Genomic DNA, 21,734 nt, shown 5'->3' with positions numbered 1-21,734 from the left:
GCCCTAATAACTAGTATAGTGATGGAAATCCTAATAACTAGTATAATGATTGAAATCCTTAGAACATGAAGGAAATACTTTGCAAATCATGGCAATAGAAGAGCAAGTAAAGTGCAATCTGTCCTTGTGTGGCAGTAGTGCATCCCAGTGTTTGTGGATAAAGCATATATTTAATTAGAAAATGGAAAGCGGGCTTTTAGAGAAAAAAAAAAAAGCTAAATGAAAAAAATAAGCTCTTGGTGTGAGGAAATTGAGTTTATTTATCGAAAATAAAAAGCTTTTATTCATAACACAGCCTGTATATATTCTGAAGTTGATAAGTTGATGTTTTGCAATGCCAACATATATTTAAAGCTATGTAAGTGATAATTCATGCTGAATTCAGGAGACCTATTGCTGATGTTGTCTCCTTGGTGTCAGAGCACACTTGGCCCATATTTATACTTTTTTAGCTCCACATTTGCGTAATTCTTTTACGCAAAAGCGGCATAAACTTACAAAATAAAAATTTTGTAAGTTTGTTCCGCTTTTGCGTTGAATAATGACACAAATGCGGTGCTAAAAAAGTATAAATATGGGCCTTAATATCACAAGTGCAATTTCACAACACATGTGAAGCATATACTCATTTATAATCATTTATAATGATAATGCATTTTTGACAGAATACTGTGGATTAAAAATCATCTTACAAAAATACTGTCTCTGAATTTTTGTTTTAGAAAAAGACTGCTCCATTGGAGTTAATAGTAGAAAATCTGCACTTTACGGATGTTATTTTTGCAAATGATATTTAGGATTCAATAATTCTGTTAGATAATATTTTTGTCAGTGATTTTCTAACATAGAGCCAACATTATTATGACTATCTGGAACCTGTTACTAAGAGAGTACATTGCATTCAGTCTGAACCTATACGTTTTCTGTACTATGAGTGGCTGCACAGCTGTAATACCCTGTATGAGCTGTTTTCTGCTCCTAACTTTTAACCTGATTTAGAGATTGGCGGACGGGTTACTCTGTCACAAATGTGACAGATATCCCATCCATTGTATTGCGATCTCCGTAGGCTATTGTGGGATCGTAATGTGTCACTCACATTTGTGACGGTGTAACCTCCTCAGCCAAACTCTAAATCAGGCCCTTTGTTTCCATGCTGCTCTTTTGGAGTAAATCTCACAGTCATAACATATGACTAAAAGTATTCTTGGAAGGAGCAGGATAGAAACATGAAAGGCAGTGGAATGTCAAAGTTCTAAAATATTGATGATCTTTTTGGAGATACAATTAGCCTGATGTAGAGGCTGAACCTTCTTTACCATTGTGCCTAAATTGTGAGAGTCCTTGCCTCTCCATTCGCAGCATTTGCATAATTTATTTTTACACAAATTTGGTGCAAACTTAACTCCATATTTATATTTTGACGCTAGACACGTCTAACGTCAAAATATTGGAGTTAGCATCATTTTTTGGATGCGCCAACCCACCTTGCGTCAGTGAGATGCAAGGTAGGCGTTTCCATCCCCAAAATACCACTATCCCCTTAGCGACATATTTATCCCTCCCATGCTAAAATGACGCACGGGTGGGAGGCAGACCCAAATAATGGCGCTAACCTTGCTTAGTGCCATTATTTAATGCCTGGACCAGACCGGCAGGTGACATTGAGGGCCCTAACATAGGGCCCCCTCCATAGCATTGGGTGCAATGGCCATGCCCAGGGGATGGTGGTACGTCTGGAAATGACGCAAAGCTGGTTAGCAATTTTTTTTTGCCTCTAACCAGCCTAGCGTCATTTTTTGACACAAAACCCCCTTCACCCCTACTGCCACCCCCACCAAGCTATTGTTTTTTTTTTTAATGCTAGCCCAAGCTTAGACCCGGCTTGCAGCATTCCATACATTTAGCGCCCGGCTAGCACTTTGGAATGACGCAAGCCGGCGATAAACTTTTTGACGCAAAAATTATAAATATAGGCCCATATTTGTTATATTCTGCATCAACTTAAATTAGGATATAAAAACACATTTGTATAATAAATGAGTGCGTTGCAAATTCATTGAAAAGAAAGATTCAGTGAGGAAAGATGCTGCATACATTTTGACTTCATTTGACATGCAACATTTCATACTGAGATTTTTGAACTGCCTGTTGTACCTATGGCTTTTTAGCAAAACGTTAGGGTCATTGTGCTGAAAAATGTGGTTTTGATACTGTTTTTCAGGTTTTCCTGGGGAAAAGTGACCCCCCAAGTCCTCTTGGTGGGTCAAACTTTCTTACGTGGCACATCATGAATGTATTGAAAAATGTAATCCTGACAATTCACAATCTTTGGTTTTTACAAACAATTTATGTGCAAACTATGCTCTAAAATGTACCGTTTGGCCCCAAAACATTTAGTTGGACTGAACCTCCATAGTTCCCTGGGGGAGCTCAGAATCATTCGCTTCAGTGACTCGCTTTGTGCAAGTGCCATTCAGGCAAGTAACTGCAAATTCACTGCTTTCATATTACACCTACCACGGCCGTTGGGAGAAACCATTTGAGTTCCACCAGTCTGAAAGTTCACCAACCACCACTGACAATGGCAGTCCTGGAGTAGCCTTTTCCTTCCCCCTCCTCTAGGTACAAAAACACCTCTGCCAGTAAATGTTCCCTTCACTTACTCTTCATGCAGGCTGAACATGCCTTTTAAGACTTTACGTTTGCATTCCCCTTTAAAATTATAATCTTTCTAGTTGGAACTGCAACCAGCTTAGTATTTGGAAATGCCTGAAGTCTGCTTTGTGCTTTTGTACAGGATCCCGTGTCTAGATCCAAAGGCGGCATCATGATGTTGTTGCAAGTTTGCAGCTAGGAAGGTTTGTGTGCATCAAAATCAGTCTTGAGCTTCACCAAGGCGTCCTCTGCAGCGGCCATGTTGGGACTGGACCCGCTCCTTGCACACATCCTGCTGAGGAGGATCTCAGAGTACACCTGGTTCACAGGCCCTGCCACATGATAGGACAATGTGGCATTTGATGCAGAGTCCGAAAGTGATGGGAGTCTCTGATGGCTGTTGAAGTACTTCTTGGCATCATCGTACATTGACAAGCTTGTTTTCATTAGAGCCCCCACTTTCTGAACGTTTGACTTTACCACCTGAAATAAAAAATTACAATCTCATACAGGTTATTGCAATTATAGGGTGTTTCAAGTTCAAAATATTCCGAAATAATGACATTTCAAGGGAATAGGCAAAATATTTCAAATCCTGTTTAGCGATTAACATGTTCCAGCTGCCAGTGGCTATCATCTATAGTATTACACAGCTGGATCACTTCACTTAAACAACAGTGAGGCAACAGGACTCGAAGTAACCGCAGAATAATGAAGTTACTTCTGTGCCACTGTGCAAATGACACCTCTAATTTAGTACATTACTGTGGGATCAGAGGTGCCTGGTGCAGTAGGCTCATATGACCCTGCTCTTAATTTCATAGTTTCTGACAAACTGCTGAAACAGTTTCCTGTTCTGGAGACTCATGTTCAGTGTCGGCTTTAAGGTGGTGTGACTAGTTCCACCACAGTGGGTGCCAAGCTTGTGGGCATGCCAGTTGTGCTCTTTCTGAAATGGGCATCGTTGTCCGTCTTTCGTTTCCATATGGTGCTATGACAGAGATGGTTTTAGGATAGCGGGCAGCAAGCAAGCTACATCTTATGTGAGTAATGCACTTTGAGGAGCGTCTCAGGGTCACGTTCACTCTCCCTTCTTCCTGCACAGACTTACTTCAAGCTAAGGAAGCCAGTTCCATACTAGGTACACAAGCCAACCCTCCCGATTCAGGCCCGAGTCTACCGATTCAAGGCTAGTCTCCCGCCTCCCGATTCCTGCATCCAGAAACCCGTTTTGGATTGCTGAATCATGATCGGCTGGAAACAAAGCAAAAGTGAAATATTGATGCCTGTCACGCATGCTCCCATCTCCCCCTTCAAGAATTACCTCTGACATCAAAGGTTAACGCTTTGTACTTAATTTTGGTGGAGGATATTAGTGTGTGTGACAGGCCTCAACATTTTCTTTTTAGCAGTTTTACAAAGCTCATACAAAAACATTGTTTAGAATTCTGTTTTTGTTTGCTTATTAAACTGCCAAAAATGAAATGCTGATTGTCTGTCACCATACATTCCAATAGACCCAATTCAGGCAGGTAAATGGGGAAAACACATTCTCCTGACTATTTTTTAGGGTCGTGCCTGCGATAGCATGCGCTAGCTCATTCGTATTGCTAGTGAGATGCTGTTGTAGTTAGAAAATGGCTTGGAGCCCCACCTGTAGTTTACTATTTGTTGGCTTGTATGGCAATCTTGTTCACAGTCTCCCAATTTGTCACTGAAGGCCTGGGTTCATTTCTGTTCCTCTGTGTGGAGTAGGGACTAAACACTGATTGATTCAAATTAATCAGTGCCCGTCCTCTCTTCCTGATGTGATTGAGGTACTATTTTCTTCATTTAATTTCTAGTTCCCTGCAAACAGTAGGTGTGTGACAGGCAAAAACATGCCCACCAGGACAAACAAAACTGAAAAGTTGTATTTTGTATAGTTAACTTTGTTTTTGTTTTGCCAAGTGTTCTTTTCTCACTTTGCACTCATGTTTTGTTTTGTTTTTTAATTTCTAGTGCCCTGCAAACTGAACGCGCGTGACTGGATAAAACGTGCCCAGCAGGATAAACCAAATGTAAAATTTGTATTTTCTATAGTTAACTTTTTTTTGCCAAGTCTTCCTTTCTCACTTCGCACTGTTTTGTTTTTGCTCATGGGCAGTTCTCAAAAGATGACTACTAAGTTGTTCTAAATATTGCAAAGCAACATTGTTTGTTTTTTATGAATCATTAAAAAAATTATACTTTAAAACATAATTGTGCAGTAAGCCCAAATCCATCCCACTCCAATCCAATCTGCTCCACTCCAACCCAAAACAATCTGCCCTACTCCAATCCACTCCAGCTCACCCCAATTCACCCCACTCCACCTCACCCCAATCCGCCTCACTCTTATCTGCCCCACTCCAATCCAAACAAATCTGCCCGACTCCAGTCTAAAACAATCTGCCTCATTCCAATCTTTCCCAGTCCAATCCAAAACAATCCGCCCACTCCAATCTAAAACAACATGCCCCACTTCAGTCTACCTCACTACAATCCAAAACATCTGCCCCACTACAATCCTAAACAATCTGCTCCACTACAATCCAAAACAATCTGCCGCGCTCCATTCTGTTCCAATACAAACCAAAACAATCTGCTTCATTCCAGACCAAAACAATTAGCCCCAATCCAATCTAAAACAATCTGCCCCACTCAAATCCAAAACAATCTGCCCACTCCAATCCAAAGTGTTGTGCTCCACTCCAATCTGCCTCACTCCAATCCAAAACATTCAGCCCCACTCCAGTCCAAAACAATGTGCCCCACTCCAATCCAAAACTATCTGCCTCACTCCAAATACAAAACAATCTGGCCCATTCCAATCCAAAACAATCTGCCCCACTCCAATTCATAATAATCTGCCCCACTTCAATCCATAAAAATCTGCCCCACACCAGTCCACCCCACTTCAATTCAAAACATCTGCCCCACTCCAATCTGGCCCTACTACAATCTAAAACAACCTGCCTCATTCCAGTACAAAACAATCTGCCCCACTCCAATCCACAACAATCTGACACACTGAAATCCAAAACAATCTGCCCACTCAAATCCATAATAATCGGCCCCACTAAAATCCATAATAATCTGCCCCCCACCAGTCTGCCCCAGTCCAGTCCAAAACAACCTGCCCTACTCCAGTCTGCCCCACTCCAGACCGCCCACTCCAATCCAGTCCATGTCATCCTAATCCAATCCATCCCAATTCACCCAACTCCATCCAATTTCACCCCACTCCAATCCACCACAATCCACCACAATCCAAACTAATTCAAACAACCCCAATTCAATCTACCACACTCCAATCCAATCCAATCTACCCCACTTTAATTCACCACAATCCAACCCACTCCAATCAAACCCACTCCACTCCAATCCATCCCATTCAAAAGCACCACATTCCAATCCAACACACCCCACTCCAATCCAACTCATTCCAATCCAATCCACCCCATTCCAATCCACACCACCCCACCCCAATCCACCAACTCCAATCCACTTACCTCACCCCAGTCCATCCTACTCCAATCCAATCCATCTTAATCTACCCCAATCCAATATATGTCACCTTAATCCACCCCACTCCAATCCAATCCACACCACCTTAATCCTCCCACTCCAATCCAACCCACCCCGCTCAACACCAATCCAATCCAATCCACAGCACTCCACACCAACCTAATCCACCCCACTATAATCAATTCTTCACACTCCAGTCCAGTCCAGTCCACCCCACTCCACCCCACTCCACCCCACCCAATACACCCAATCCAATGCAACAAACCACCACACCCCAATCCAATCCACACACTCAATCCAATCCACCTCAAGTCCTTCCTGTCACCCCACTCGAGTCCACCCCACCCCACCCCAATGCTATTCACCCCACTCAATCCTTCTCACCACACTGTACTCCAATTCATCACCCCACTGCACACCACTTCACTTTACTCCAATCCACACCACTCTACCCCAGTCCACCCCAATCCGATCCACCCCACCCCAGTTAATTCCAGTCCAATCCACTCCAGCCCATCCCACTCCAATCCAATTCACCTTAACCCACCCCACTCCAGTCCTCCCCACCCCACTGCAATTCACCCACTTAATCCTTCTCACCCCACTGTACTCCAATCCAGCCCACTTGACACTACTTCACTCTACTCCAATCCACACCACTCTAACCCAGTTCACCCCAATCTGATCCTCACCACCCCAGTTCATTCCAGTCCAATCCAATCCACTCCAGTCCATCCCACTCCAATCCAATTCACCTTAACCCACCCCGCTCCAGTCCAATACAACCCACCTTAATCCAGCCACTCCTGTCCAACCCACCCAAATCCACCACACTCCAACCCACTCCAAAACACCTTAATCCAACCCACACAAATCCAGTCCACCTACATCAATCCAAACCATCCCACACCAATCCACTCCAATCCACCCCACATCAATCCAATCCACCACACCCCAATCCAATCCACCCCACTCCGTTCCAACCCAAACCCACTCCAATCCCCAATCCAATCCAATTCAACCCATTCCAGCCCAGTCCATCCCACTTCAGCCCAATCCACCACAATCCACTCCACTCAAACCAGTCCACTCCAATCCAATCCACCCCACTACAAAAAATCCATTCTACTCCAATCCAACCCAATCCACCCCACCCTACCCCACCTCACTCCAGTCCACCCCGCCCTACTCCATCCTACTACAATCCTTCCACCCCAATCAGGTCTACCTCAATCCAATCCAGTCCACCCCACTCCATCCAGTCCACCCCACTCAATTCCACTCCACCCCACCCCATCCAATCCATTTCACTCCAGTCCAATCCAAACCACTCCAGTCCAGTTCACCTCATTCCAGTCCAATTCATCCCATTCCAATCCACACCACCTCAGTGCAATCCACCCCACTCCAATCCAACCCACTCCAATCCAAACCTCCCCGCTCCAATCCACCCCACTCTAATCCACCCCACTTCACTTCAGTCCATACTATTCTACTCCACTCACTCCACTCTGTTCCAGCCCACCCCACTGTAGTCCAATCCACCCCAGTCTACCCAATCCAATTGACCTCCCACCCCAATCCAACCACTCATTGCCAGTCCAATATGCTCCACAATCCACTCCAGTCCAGCCCACTACATTCAAATTAATCCAATCATCCCACTCCAGTCCACTCCAATCCTCTCCACGCAAGCCCAGTCTAATCTACCCCACTCCAATTCACCCCACTCAAAAACACCCCAATTCAATCCACCCCATCTCAATTAATTCACCCACCCTAACCCTATCACTTCAGTCCAATCCACTCTCCCCAACCCAATCTAATAACCCCACTCCAATCCACCCCACTCGACCTCACCCCATTTCAATCCACCCAACTCCAATCCACCCCACCCCATTCAATCCATCCTACTCTACTCCAGTCCACCCCGCTCTACTCCAATCCACCCCACTATCTGAGTCCACAGCAACTCCTTCCGCCCTTTTCAAGCCCACCCCACATCACTCAGCTCCACAACAGTCTGTGCCACTGAACTCTACTCTCCTCCGCTCAACTGTGTGACACTCTACTCTCCCTACTACACTCTACAACACTCTACTATCCCACTCCACTCTGTGCCACTAACTTTTAGCCATGCTGAACAGCAGCAACACTGATGTACAACATGGCAAAAAGACATTACCAAAGCCAATAGGCCACAAAATAGCTCTTGTATAAGTGTGGCCTATTGGCTTTGCCAATGCTTGTTTTAAATCTCCAACTTTCCTACTCTAAAATGTTGGCATGTATGATACAGTTTCCATCCCATGCCCCTTGACTTTGGACTACAGGTGAGCAGGGTGCCACCAGTGGAGCAGAGAGCACAGCACAGGCACTGATCTACTATGCATAGCAGGGAGCCAACAGTGGCTGAGGCTCAACAGGCACTGGTAGTGGTAAATCATGACCTGTTCAGCACCGGGCACAGTGCTGCTCTGAAAATTCTTAATTCCCTGGATATTCCCTTGGTAGCTTTGCAGGCCTAAGTGTGTTGGTAGTGTGCAGCTCCACCACAATGTACCGCCCCCTCACGTGCAGGGTGAGTGCTAGCGCAGGTGTATTAATAACAATTATTAATGAGTGTTCATGTATTCTGAATAAGGGGTTTGTGTAGAAAATAATAAAGTACAAAAATAATGCACGCATTCGAAAATGTGATTATGAGGAGTGGCAGCAAATGTTCACGAAGAGTACTTATTAGTAGTCTAATACTGTGAAATTTTGAATATATTTTTGACTAATGTAGTAATATGTCAAATTAAAGGTTATTCACTATGTCCTAGTTTTATTAATTGTAGGCCTTACCTTAGTGAAGGGCTTGGCCTACTTGCCAGGCTTCATGTCAAAGCTGTATTTCTTAGTGTTTAAGAAATGGCTGTACTAGAGAGTTAAACTGTGGTTTTCCATTTGCATTGTTTACATGTGCTTGTAGCTGAGAATCGTTTTCCATGAGAACCAACTGCTAGAAGATGCTGTTCTTGCTAATGTAACATTTTGTGTGTAATGGGTGTGAGACTGACTTTCTCAGGGGGAGAACAATGTAGATACTGACTGGAGTAGAAGCTGCAACAATATTGTTACCTGATAAGCTGGATGATGAGGACATTCCAGGACAACCAATCAACAAAATGTGAACAGAGTAATAGTAGAATTCATAGATTTGGAGTTCTAGTTTTATTGGACAAAGTGTGAACATGCGATTAATTGACCAATGGGGATTTGGGAAGTAGTTTTACTAGTTTAAATTTAACAGAACTGCATAGGAAAGGGATAGCCAATTCTTGCCCATTGTGCATCCTGACAAGAGGCGTGCTTAACTTTAATGCTTAAAGTCTTTGCTTTTTCTGAATTTTGATGCTGAATCCTGATGCCTTGCTGATCGACTGATGTCCTGAGGACGAAGACTGACTCTGCTTGCTGATCCACACTGAGGATAGGTATTATGAATAAGACTGATAAATGTAATGTCTGTTGGCTTTTCCTTTTTAGATACCAACTGCACTGTTTTGATAGAGCCATAGTTAGATGTTTTTCCAAATTTGTGTTTCTAGATTGTTTTGCATGAACCCCAACATGCTGATGCTAATCTGATGTTAGTTAAGGATCTTCACTAATGAAATTGCGCTAATAGGGAATAATGCTGGATGAATTTCTTTTCTGAATTCAAATGTATGTAATCACTTTGACACAGTTGACTTTGCTATTAATTTGCTCCGTAACCTTAGAATGTGTTGTAGTTTAAGCTTTGATTAGATTACGTTTCTTCCGCCACTTTGGACAGCCAGTATTGTTTCTGTATGTGTTTCATCTAATTTTCAGATTGATCTACATGACCTTAGCATTGTTAATATAGGAAAATAAATATTCTAACTTTTACTAAAAGGTGTGGTTATTCATGACTGGAAGGTCGTGATGCGTGACAATTACTGACTCTATTGAATGTTAATGTTATTGAGATTGTGTATTGGTTATTATTGATTTTGTATGTACTGGAGCTATGGTAAAAACATCTTAATTGCGAGTCAAAAGGTTCATCTACCTATCTGCGTCCCCTTGTAAGTTTACTTATTTAGGTCAGACGTGCTAACAGGAGCACTACGTGCAATGCGTAGTTTTACTTTTTGGGGCCTTCGGCTTACAGGGTACAGTACTGAGCATGGTACCAGCTGAAGAAACAGGTGTCCCGACTTGCTCCGCATACTGGTCTAGTGGAATGTCAACAATGGTGCATTGATAGGCATTGAGGAAATGGGTAGGTTGACTGTAATTTGTACCTTCTTATTTAATGCTACCCTAACACATGTGAAAACCGCCCTGGTTACCTGCAAGGCAGCAATATGGTCTTGCGGTGTCTGCATGTATTTGCAGTGCAAAAGCTGACATCTTCCAGAATTCTGGTTCACTGAGTGGAAGATACGTGCGGTTAAAAAAACAAATCCCATCTGTGGCACCCTGGTGGCAAAGTGACCTTGTGTGGCTCTTGGAATTATTTGTGTTGTTACAAATGTGTCTGAGTATTTACACAAGAAGGAAATCCCTTACACGTGCCTACATCTTTATCTGTGAATTATGCACGTTTAATAGTGTGTGGTTGAGTGTGTTACAAAGTGCCCGCATGTTCATGTGTTCCATCGTTGGTTGTGTAAGTGTGTGACTTTGTTTATGTAAATCAGTGTTTGTATATGTTTGTGAGACATGCGTCTATTTGTAGAGACCATTTCTGTGAGTGCACTGTGTATCTATAAATCAGTGTGAACCTGTACATTTGTTCAGAGGGTTAGAAAGCTCAACATTAGTTGATGGTGTTTACGAAAGCCGTTAAAACGACTCTCTACTGATTGGCTTTTACTGCCTACTTTAATCTACAGTGCTTAGATGCTCTTTTTGAAGTTTTCATGCAATGCATTGTTACTGATGGTGATGATATATATACTAATCCTGGGCGAAATTTCAATCATGCTGGAATAATCGGAGCAATTTCAGTAATTCAACATTACTCTTTGATGCAGAATTACCAATAGTTATGCAATTACCTCGCTCATGTAATTATGAGCGCATTTAGGGCCAGATTTACAAGGCCCTAGAGCCTCGTTGCACTACATTAGCATAATTTTTTTGCACAAATGTGGCATAGCAAGGCAAAAATCGCAGCTCCATATTTACGAAGTGGCACAAGGCATGCATTGTGCCACTTTGCGACCACTTGCACCACATTATACCTGTGCAAGGCATAATGTATGCAAGGGAGGTGTTCTGGCATTGGGGGGCCCATAAACATGGCTCAATGAAATCTACAAGATTTCATTGCTTAAAAAGACACACCCATTGAAATCAATGGACCTTCTTGCACTTTGCTTCACTAGCGTCAACATTTTTGATGCTAGTGCAGCAAAGCACAATAGCGTAAAAAATGTTGACGTGTATTGTAAATACAGCGCACCCACAGAGTCATTAGGTGATGGTGGGCGGGGGAGGCAAGAAATCTGGCACATCAGTACTGATGAGCCAGATTGTTGTAATCTGGGCCAGTATGTACTGCTGCAGTCAGCGCTATTTCCTAGTGCAAAATACATCCTCCTCTTGTCTATTTTGGATGTGAGAGTGCATTTTACTCTAAGCAAATAGCTCTAAATGCTAGGAGTAAATTGGGCAAAATCCTACACCAAAAGCACATTTAGAAAGTGCACGCAGCATCTTTGGCCCATTATTTCTGTTCTGTTGCATTTAGCACTATTTCTTAGCGCATTTTGGCCCTGAGGAGGCATTTTTATACTTCTTGCATAATTAAGTGTAATTCTCAGGTAATTCTGTGTGATTATGCTGCACTGAATTATAAAGGTTACACCCACCCTTAATTTATAGCACATGACTGGCTGTTTTAAAGACTGCACTAGTGCATGAGAACAAGTCTGACTGTATGACTGTACACTTTTTTAGAGCATGCCTTTGGATGAGATAGCTGGTGTGGATGCATGCACTGGCCATTGACTTCCGCTGCAGTTTAATGTGTCTACACACGTACTTATCCTGTTTGCTGGATTCACTTAGTGAGTGAAGAACTTTCCCAGGCTACCCTCTTTACAATTTTACAATTTTTAATGCAAAGAGAATGAGGATACGGGTAGTGAATTCCCACAGGTGTGCCATTCATTAGCTCTGTATAATATGTCTGTGGTCTGTAGCACTATAAAGTAAATTACATAAGTGTGTGAGAGAGCGGCTATGGAGAGATAAGGGGCTACCTTGCATAGTGGGCGTGAAGAAATCCATGGAAAAGGAGGTTGTGGGGGTGCCAACAAAATTTGTTGAACTGGGCACCACCAATGCTAAAGCTGGCCCTGCTTCCGTTACATGTACAGGGAGAGGTGGTTCACAGTGAATTGAATGTTTCTCGCTAGCAGAATAACTGACTCTGCTGGAGATGAGGTTTCATAGAATGTGAACTTCCTTTCAAGATGGCTGACATGTCTCCATGCACAGGCCTTGATTCAGCTGGTGGTGGCAGCTGATTGTGGTTGAGTTTGGCTTAGAGGCACATGCTTTTTGTTTAAACTCGATTGTGGTGGCTGCCTACTGGGACTCCAAGCTAAAACTTGTACAGTCTGTCATGCCTGTGATACATCACTTCCTCAGGCGTATTTGCTAAGCAAGTGTGTGCTCATGAAGGTCTGAGGGCTGTACTGACAGATCTTCCAACAAGCTTACCAAGCAGTATCAAATATGAACATGCAGGTAATCTATACTAACCACGTATCGATTGCTTGGCCTCAGAGGCAAAGTTGGCATCCAAAGCACCTGTGATTCTCGGGGATAGGTTAGGCAATACATCGAGGCTTTTCTCGAAGGAGGAGTTGTGAACATTGATACTGTGTGATACATTTGCTACAATCTTTTTGACGATGGAAAAGTCCAGTTAGAATATTGACTATTAGTTCAAAAGAAAATAATTTTGTAACAAATTAAATGTGTTTACATATTAAAAAGGAAAACTAGCAGTGGGAATATTAAAGTTTACGAAACACAAACTATCAAAAACAACTGCAAAGTAACAATTAGCAATACTGCAATGAAGAATATCCTGTTTGTGATCATTACCCGGACTGTGTTGTTGAAATTATCCTTTCTCAGAAGAAACAAAGACCTACAATTAAAATGCTTTCCCATGGGAGGGGAACAGATCACCGAATCTGCCCGTTAATATCTTACAGCACTTACATAACACTGTTCACTACCTGATCATGATCAATAATAAAATTATGAGGAAAATCACTACAAGCTTGCAACCTGAAGACAGTCCAACAAGATATTCCTCTTTGAGTATCAAGGTTGTCAGTGTTGGCTTCAGAATGTATTCCCTCAGGAAATAAAGCTTAGTCTCCCAGTTTGTTTTTCACAGTCTATTAATGTTGGCGATTTCGTGACACAAAGGTGCTAGCAACACAGAGTGAATGGGAACACAAGTAGAAAGGACAGATTTTGATAATGGAGAGGGCTAGATAGGGTTCCGATCCTAAAAAGGGCGAGTGGGTTCTGATCCTCGAGGTAATTAGGATGTGAGCCCACAGACACAAAGGGTACGCTCATACACCACTCAGGATGTTCTTCAAGCTCTGAATCAGCTAGCCAGCAAGCCTAGCATGGTGCTGGACATCTGCACCCTCAGAGAGAGAACCCTCCATGTGTGGCTCTGCATCACTTGTGCCAGTACCCAGGCTTCTGACAGTGGTGATGGATCACCGTGCTACACCTCGCCTGAAGAAAGCTAGTCGGTACTTGAAAACAGCAAGGTGGGCGGATCCACAAAATATGGAGAAAAAAAAAGTGAGAACAAGCAGGTTGTCTGTTCATCAGGTGTAACATTATGAAAACACAGACTTAGCCCTCGCCTGGAGAAAACAGGTCGGTCACGGCTTCATATGTAGGAAGATACCCAGGAAAGTTCTATAAAGGCCTAGTCAAGGTGAGAGTCTTGAGTAAGCTGGAGGGGTATATCCTCACTATAGAGCATGCAATATATCACATGACAAAATGATTGCATCCACTACACCGCAAGGTAAGTCTTGATAAGTGGATGTGGGGTTAAGAATAGTAAATATATACTTACTTTGACAATGTAGTAGATGTAATATTTGGTTCGCTTGATATTGTCAACCACAATATAGTGACATGCATCCAATGGCAGAAGCATATGTTCTGTACTTGGAAGTTGGGTAGCAGGCCTGCCGAATGCATACACAACATGTTGTACTGCATTTTCCCACTTCTAAATAGTGGCAGTCTTCTCTGACACCCATTATGCACTACCATAATGGTGGTTCTGCCCAACCGCATAAAAATGTAGTCCAAGAAAGTGCTCTTGTGGAGACAACGATTGCGCATCGTAGGCAGGATGTACCCATCATCTCGCTTTTACTATTTATGCAAAAACATGTTTGAGATTACAGGTAACCCTAATGGCATGTGACTTGGGTATGGTCGCTGTCACTCTTCCACTCTCGTGCCTTCTGATGTTAGCAATCAGTTCTGTGATTGCAATCATATATTGATCATCGACGTTGTCTTTAATAACATTCACTACAAGAAGTCACTGTTCTTCAATCCCTGACTGCATTAGTGTCTCTATACTCCTATTCTAAATACTCACTCCTACACTCACTCTCTTGTTCTCTTTCTTTCTTTCACTCTTTCTTTCTTTCTTTTGTTCTTTCTTTCTTTCTCTCTCGCTATTTCTCTTTTCTGAAAAAAAACTGGTAAAACCTGAAATTCCCAGTTACGGGTCTGTAGCTAGCACACCTACTATGCAAACCATAACTCACACACCAAATGCAGTGGTAATGACCTCAACCTCGATATAACAGATAACTTTAAAAATGACATGAATTATGTCACAATTGACATGACATATTACCTTACCACAAGGATGACATTACTATGGACACAGGTGAACTCTTTGTGTATGTACGTTAGTGTAAAGATGTGGGCCCAGATTTATACTTTTTCACAGAAAAAGGTGTTTTGCGTGAAAAAGTTTACCGCCGGCTAGCGCCATTCCAAGATGCCGGCCAGGCGTTATAATTATGGAATGACGGTAGCCGTTAGTAAGGCCTGGCTAGCGTCATAAAAAAGAATGCTAGCTGGGTGGGAAAGGCACAGGGGGGCAGGAGGTTGTGCGTCAAAGGATGACGCTAGTCTGGTTAGAGGCATAAAAATACCTCTATCCAGACTAGCATCTTTTTTTTACATACAGCCCCCATGGACATGACTCCTGTCTTAGCAAAGACAGGTGTCATGCCCACCACCCCACTGGCCATCCCCAGGGGACATGTGTCCCCTGGACATTGCCAATGGGCCCAGTGCCATGTAGGGGGGCCCAAGTTAGGCCCCCCCAAGGCACTTTAAAAAACAATTGAAATTACTTACTTGTACTTACCTTACTTACCTGGGATGGGGTCCCCCCATCTGCTGGTGTCCCTCTGGTGTGGGTGGGGGTGTCCCTGGGGCTAGGGAAGGGCACCTGTCGGCCCATTCCATGGTCTCTGACCATGGAAATAGGCCCACAGGTATCCTAATGCCTACCCTAACCTAGGCGTTAAATAATGGCGCTAACCAAGCTTAGCACCATTATTTAAGGCCCCCTTCACCCGTGTGTGATTTTAGCACGGGGGATAAATACGATGCTAAGGCCATATCGTCATTTTTTGCAAGGGAACACCTACCTTTCATCTCATTGACGCAAGGTAGTTTCCCGCAAGCAAAAAATGACTCTAACTCCAAAACGTTTGTGCTAGACGGGTTTAGCACCAAAGTAGAAATATGGAGTTATGTTTGCACTGAATTTGCATTAAAAAAAATTACGCAAATTTAGTGCAGAGTATAAATCTGGCCCTTAGTCCACTATAATTAGATATTATTGAATTCAGCAATAATTTACACAAATAAAAATAAGCTCCTCGGTGATGAACCACAATAATTGATTCTAAATAAAATGTCTCCTTTGACTAAACCATGGTTATTTTGAAGAAAGGTAACTGAAGAAACAAGATGCCTTCGCTGCGGTAAGTGCAGCAAATATATTAATGGTGACCTTAAGGGAATCTTCAATACCTATTTATTTTTTTAACAAATTACACCCTTCAATTGGTGTGGAAGGAAAAGAACTATGCAATATTATAAATCGGAATATTAAGCAAGTTTCTTTAACTCCTTGCTTGGTATCCTCAAATGAAGCCTTTTAAGACCTCTACTAGTTAATATATACATTAATTAGCTGGCAAGAGTAGCAGCCAAATCAACGGCTAATGTTGCACATATCATGGCAAACACAACTGGATTATGAAGATTTAGACGTGTACATTGAACTCTCAAGCAAGCAGCACTGTTTTAAGGTTTTTGTATAATTTAGTGGGCAATGGTAAAATCATGACTTGGAATATAACCGGCAAGACCAATACATTTTAAGGTTGTATGAGCTATGGAAATACTGCATCGTGGCATTTTATTAACCAGCTTTTAATGTTATCACCTTGCCCTGCCTGTGAGTTGGGACCTAGGCGTGTGTGTCTAGCGCCTTCTTTCAGTTTTTTAAAATGGAAATTTAGCCCAAGGGATTAGAGCCCTTTTCGTGATCACCAGATTACATTACATATTTTTTTATGATTTGCCCGAGTCGCTGAATGTTGAGCTGAGGTCAGGACTCGAACCTGGCTCCCCAGTTTGATATCAAACACGTCTAATCCTGAAGTGATAGTACTAGAAGTGAACTAAGACAAGTTCCAACTGTTTCTAACGCCACATAGCAGCAGAAAATCAAATATTAAACTCGTACGAGAGAAGTTAACTAGCATGAAAGCTTAAGAGCGCATCTGAATAGAAACAAGCAAATCGAGCGTAAAATCAGAACAGCCTTTCAAGCCTGAAACAGGCCTGGAAAAATACTCGACAGTTCCAAGCAATGCATGCCCCGCCCACTCATTACTGAAAGCGGTTTTATCAACTCCTTTAGCACTGAACCTTTCTAGGGTGGGAGACAAATGTAAAAGTCTACGGTGATGAACCACCACTGGAACCCAATGTGCACTTTCTTACATTTACTCCTTTTTAGTTTCATGTTTGAAAAAACACTTTAATCTATCTTGTTAAAAGTATGAACTTTGAGAAGTGCCATCCCACTCTGATTTTTTTTAATGTGAACAAGTGATATCGGTGTTGGGGGTGCTCTTTAAAGGTACTTACCTGGTGCTTGGAATATCCTTTGCTAAATGGCTTGAAGATGGTGTTAGCCTTGGGCACACACAGGGTTGTACTAGCCTTAGGGGAATCAGGCGGTGACCAATGGGCTGGTCTGACAGATTAGTGTGTGGGCCAGTGTTTTTTATTTAGCAGTTTGTGGGCCTGTTTTATTGATCGGTGGACTGGGTTTTACTGCTGATTTCCCTGATATTACTATAAACATTAACTGTAACAAAAACAAATGCATGCATATTCCCATACCTTACACAATACACATACAGCGTGTCTTTACAAGTTCAAAAGTAGCCTGATTTGCAAATGTGAGCAACTTTTTTTTAGCTAGCTAGAGCTGTATATATACATGCACTTTCCCTGTTTGTGCCACGTCTCACCTTTAAATATGTGTGCCTGCGCAAACAGGGAAAGTGTGCCATATTACAGAGAATGAGCTGCATCCAGGGCAGCCATGAACTTATGCTGCCCTGGCGACAGCGCATTCATGTGTAATACGGAGCAGCTACTTCAAATCCGCTCTATGGATTTCTGTGCAGGCAGCAACACTTCTGCATTTTAAAGAAAGGGGGAGAGATCCCATTGCAGGCAGGTGCAGTTAGTGACTGGATGTAGGGGAAAAGGTCATTACCTCAATTGCATGGGGCCACGCCCCCCATGCAAGTGAAGGGACACCCTCTAATGATAGCACTGGGGCTACATGTGCACCAGCGATATCTGTATTACAGAAGGGGCCTCACAGGCATCTGTGGTCCCTCCTGTGATACCAAATTGCCCTGGGGGCACACAAAGTGGGCACACTACATGTTGCGCCCCAGGCACTCTCTGTAATACAGCCCCTAGTTCTCTACAGAGGACACTTTATTATGGTGTCTAGGCCTATTTTATGTTCCAGTTCTACCCTGGACACACAGCACACTTAGATTTGTACATTTTTATTGTTTTATGAATTTTGGTAAATATGAAATATGTACATAGCAGCAATTGTATTTGTACTGTGAAATATTTCAGTTATGCGCTTTTCATCTAAATTTACTTTTATTTACCTCTTCTAACTGACTACTTTTACTAGGGTGGTCTTATTAGTCACAACGTAAAGAGTTAGCAACAAAAAGTTGGGATCAGTGAATTCCCCGATGCATATAGTTAATTTCCATCAGCTACCCACTGTGTCGTACAGATGGCTCTCCTTAGAAGAGGACTCTGCCATGGAACAAAGGACAAAATGGCATCTATGAAATATCATTGTACTTAAAATGGTCTATTGTGGAAAAGACGGCTAGCGATCTGAAATGGAATGAACTAGAGAATGCTTTCTCGTCCATTCAAATTCAAGGTGGCACTTGGTTCTTCCTTGTTTGCTGCAGATGAACTCCTGCCGATCACAAGATAAAATTCTATCAGGACTGGCCTATTATAATTATTGTGATGTATCACAATTGTTTTGTTACAAATCAAGATTCTGTTGTACTCGTATGAGCGCAACCTTTAGCATCATGAGACAGTGCATAAGCTGCCGAGTCCTCAGATAGCCTCTTGGGTACTGAATGTTTGAGCAGTTTGTTGGTCATTTTTATGAGTAATAAATAAGGCACTACCACACATTGTTGGAATGGCACAAAGCAAAGCATTCACATCTAACAAACAGCAGGCAACAAAGCATTGATAGAGAAGAGTGATGCCACACCAGAGCAACACTGTGAAGAACACTGTTTTCTCATAAGCCCACGTAGCATTGCTGAGGCTGCCAAGTTAGCAACAGGCCGCAGACGGAAATGCTGAGATACTAATAGCAACATTGGCATTCATTTTTTATGGGACCAACAACTAGCAAATATAGTAGACAACACTGATACAAATTCTTCCATTATGTAAGTGTATAAGAACAATGGTGAATGTCTCAGATATCGAATAGCAATACTGTATTACTTAAATGTTGTGTTAAAACTACTGTCACTAAAAATATTGAGTAACAAAATATAGAAGCAAAGAATATATTTTAAATGTGTATAATATCGTTTTTAAAGTATTGTTTTTAATATCATTCACTTTAATATAGCTGTATTAATATATTTTAATTTATTTCATATAGATGTATTAATTCAATGTGTTAGTATTAATAATATGCTTGTTTTCATTTTTTTAGTGTCGTTTGTGATTTTTAACGTATAATTGTTTTGACATTTAATTAGTAATTTATAACTTAGTAGCAGGTTGTTGGGTTTTTAGGGGATTAGGGTGGGAAGTTCTTGGAATGATAAAATAATGTTTTTACATTTTAAATTATTTAGAATGTTAATTACATATTTAATTGTTGATTCATTATGTATATTGTTAAGCTGATTGTTATTTTAATTCTTTAAGTGCATTTTGTGATTTTTAGTGTTTAATTTATTCATGTATAATGTATTTACTTATTTACATTTTAGTGGTGAGTTGTTGGGTTTGTAGGGGGCTAGGATGGAATTATTTCAATTTGTACTTAAATTGTTTTATGAATTGTCAATTTATGGATATGTATTTAATAGTCAACTTTGTAAAATATAGTTGATGTCATTTTATTGGTTTTAATACTATTTGTTTTAGTTGATTACTATTTTAATATTATTATTGTTTAATTTATCATTTACATTTTTCTGAGTAGTTAGTGAGTTTTCTTTGTGTAGCAGGGTGGAAAGTATTTATTTTGTTTTAAATTAATTTTGCATCATATTTTTTTATAGTTACATTAATTGCATATATGTTTTTATAATTCAAAAGTGCTTTCTTTTAAGTATGTTGTAACCATTTTAATTTTGTTAGCTAGTTTAAATGTTTGCTTAGTAATGATCTGACCCTTCCTTCCGAAGCCCAACAATGTCCTTACTTTTGCTTATGTTTAAGTGGGAATAGTAGGTTTAACCCCTCCAAAGTCCAACACTTTCCCTACTGTTATTTAGGTTGGATTGGGAATAGTAATTCTAACACCTCCAAAGTCCAACATTTCCCTGCCTTTTTTAAATTACATATAATATAAATATTTTGCATTTTTTTAAAATGTTTTGATAATTTTGTATTATTAGTTAGTTAAATGTTTGTTTAATAATGATTAGGAGTTGGAATGTTATATTTAATCCTTCCTACGCCCACAAATGTCCCTGTGTTTGCTTACATTCAAGTGGGAATATTAAGTTGAACTCTTCCACAGTCCAACACTTTCCCTATTGTTGTTTAGGTTGGATTGGAAATGGTAAATCTAGCCCCTCCAAATTTGAATTCTTTCCCCATTGTTGTTTAGAATGGAGTGGGAATGATACCTCTAAGCCAGCCAAAGTCCAACACTTCCCCTAATTTACTAACGGTGGAGTAGGAATAGTAAATCCAACCCCTTCAAAGTCCATCATTTTCCCTGATTTTGCTCATGTGGGAGTAAGAATAGTACATCCAACCTCTCCAAAGTCCAACAATTTCACTACTGTTGCTTAGATTGGAGTGCAAATAGTAAATCTAACCCCTGTAAAGTCTAACACTTTCCCAACTGTTGATTATGTTGGAATGAGTATAGTAAATCTACCCCCCACAAAGTTCAACACTTTCCATACTGTTGCTTACATTGGAGTGGGAATAGTAAAGCTAACGCTCCAAAATCCAGCACTTTTTCTACTGTTGCTCAAATTGGAGCTAGAATAGTCAATTTGAAGTTCAACACTTTTGCTAGTGCTGTTTATTTTTGTTGTTATTTTTATCTTTTCCATTAGTTTATATTATTTATAAAAAATATTTATTTACATTTTATTTTTGTTTTATATTATTGTTCATTTAAATGTAATATATGTTTCTGTTGATGTTTTTATATATTATATATATATATATATATATTTATATATATATATATATATATATATACATACATATATATATGGAAAATGTCACTTACCCAGTGTACATCTGTTCGTGGCATGATACGCTGCAGATTCACATGCTGTGCACTGTTCCTGCCATCGAGTGTTGGGCTCGGAGTGTTACAAGTTGTTTTTCTTCGAAGGAGCCTTTTCGAGTCACGGGACCAAGTGACTCCTCCCTTTCGGCTCCATTGCGCATGGGCGTCAACTCCATCTTAGATTGTTTTCCCCGCAAAGGGTGAGGTAGGAGCTGGTAAAGTAAGGATACTAGAGGTGCCCATGCAATGGAGTAGAAATGTATGGACATAGTGTGTAGTAAAAGAATATTTATTTACATATTTACAATTTACATGCAACTAAAAC

The 21,734-nt window shown here is 41.2% G+C and overlaps 1 protein-coding gene across 2 annotated transcripts in view; it reads right to left on the bottom strand.

Moving 5' to 3' along the window:
* Positions 1-240: 240 nt before the first annotated feature.
* CPED1 (cadherin like and PC-esterase domain containing 1) overlaps positions 241-21,734 on the bottom strand; it is a 297,241-nt gene continuing 275,747 nt past the window's right edge. Inside the window, exon 14 of one of the 2 annotated variants that reach the window (XM_069229864.1) lies at positions 241-3,141. In XM_069229864.1, the coding sequence (XP_069085965.1) occupies positions 2,854-3,141 (288 nt within the window). In that variant the 3' untranslated portion in view covers positions 241-2,853. The remainder of the gene's footprint in view (positions 3,142-21,734) is intronic. The other variant, XM_069229865.1, reaches the window with a different exon arrangement.

This window comes from Pleurodeles waltl, chromosome 4_1, assembly GCF_031143425.1.
Source record: "Pleurodeles waltl isolate 20211129_DDA chromosome 4_1, aPleWal1.hap1.20221129, whole genome shotgun sequence".
In the NCBI taxonomy this organism is placed as follows: domain Eukaryota; kingdom Metazoa; phylum Chordata; class Amphibia; order Caudata; family Salamandridae; genus Pleurodeles; species Pleurodeles waltl.
Note: the sequence above shows the minus strand (reverse complement) of the source record. Positions and strands in the feature narration are given on the sequence as shown.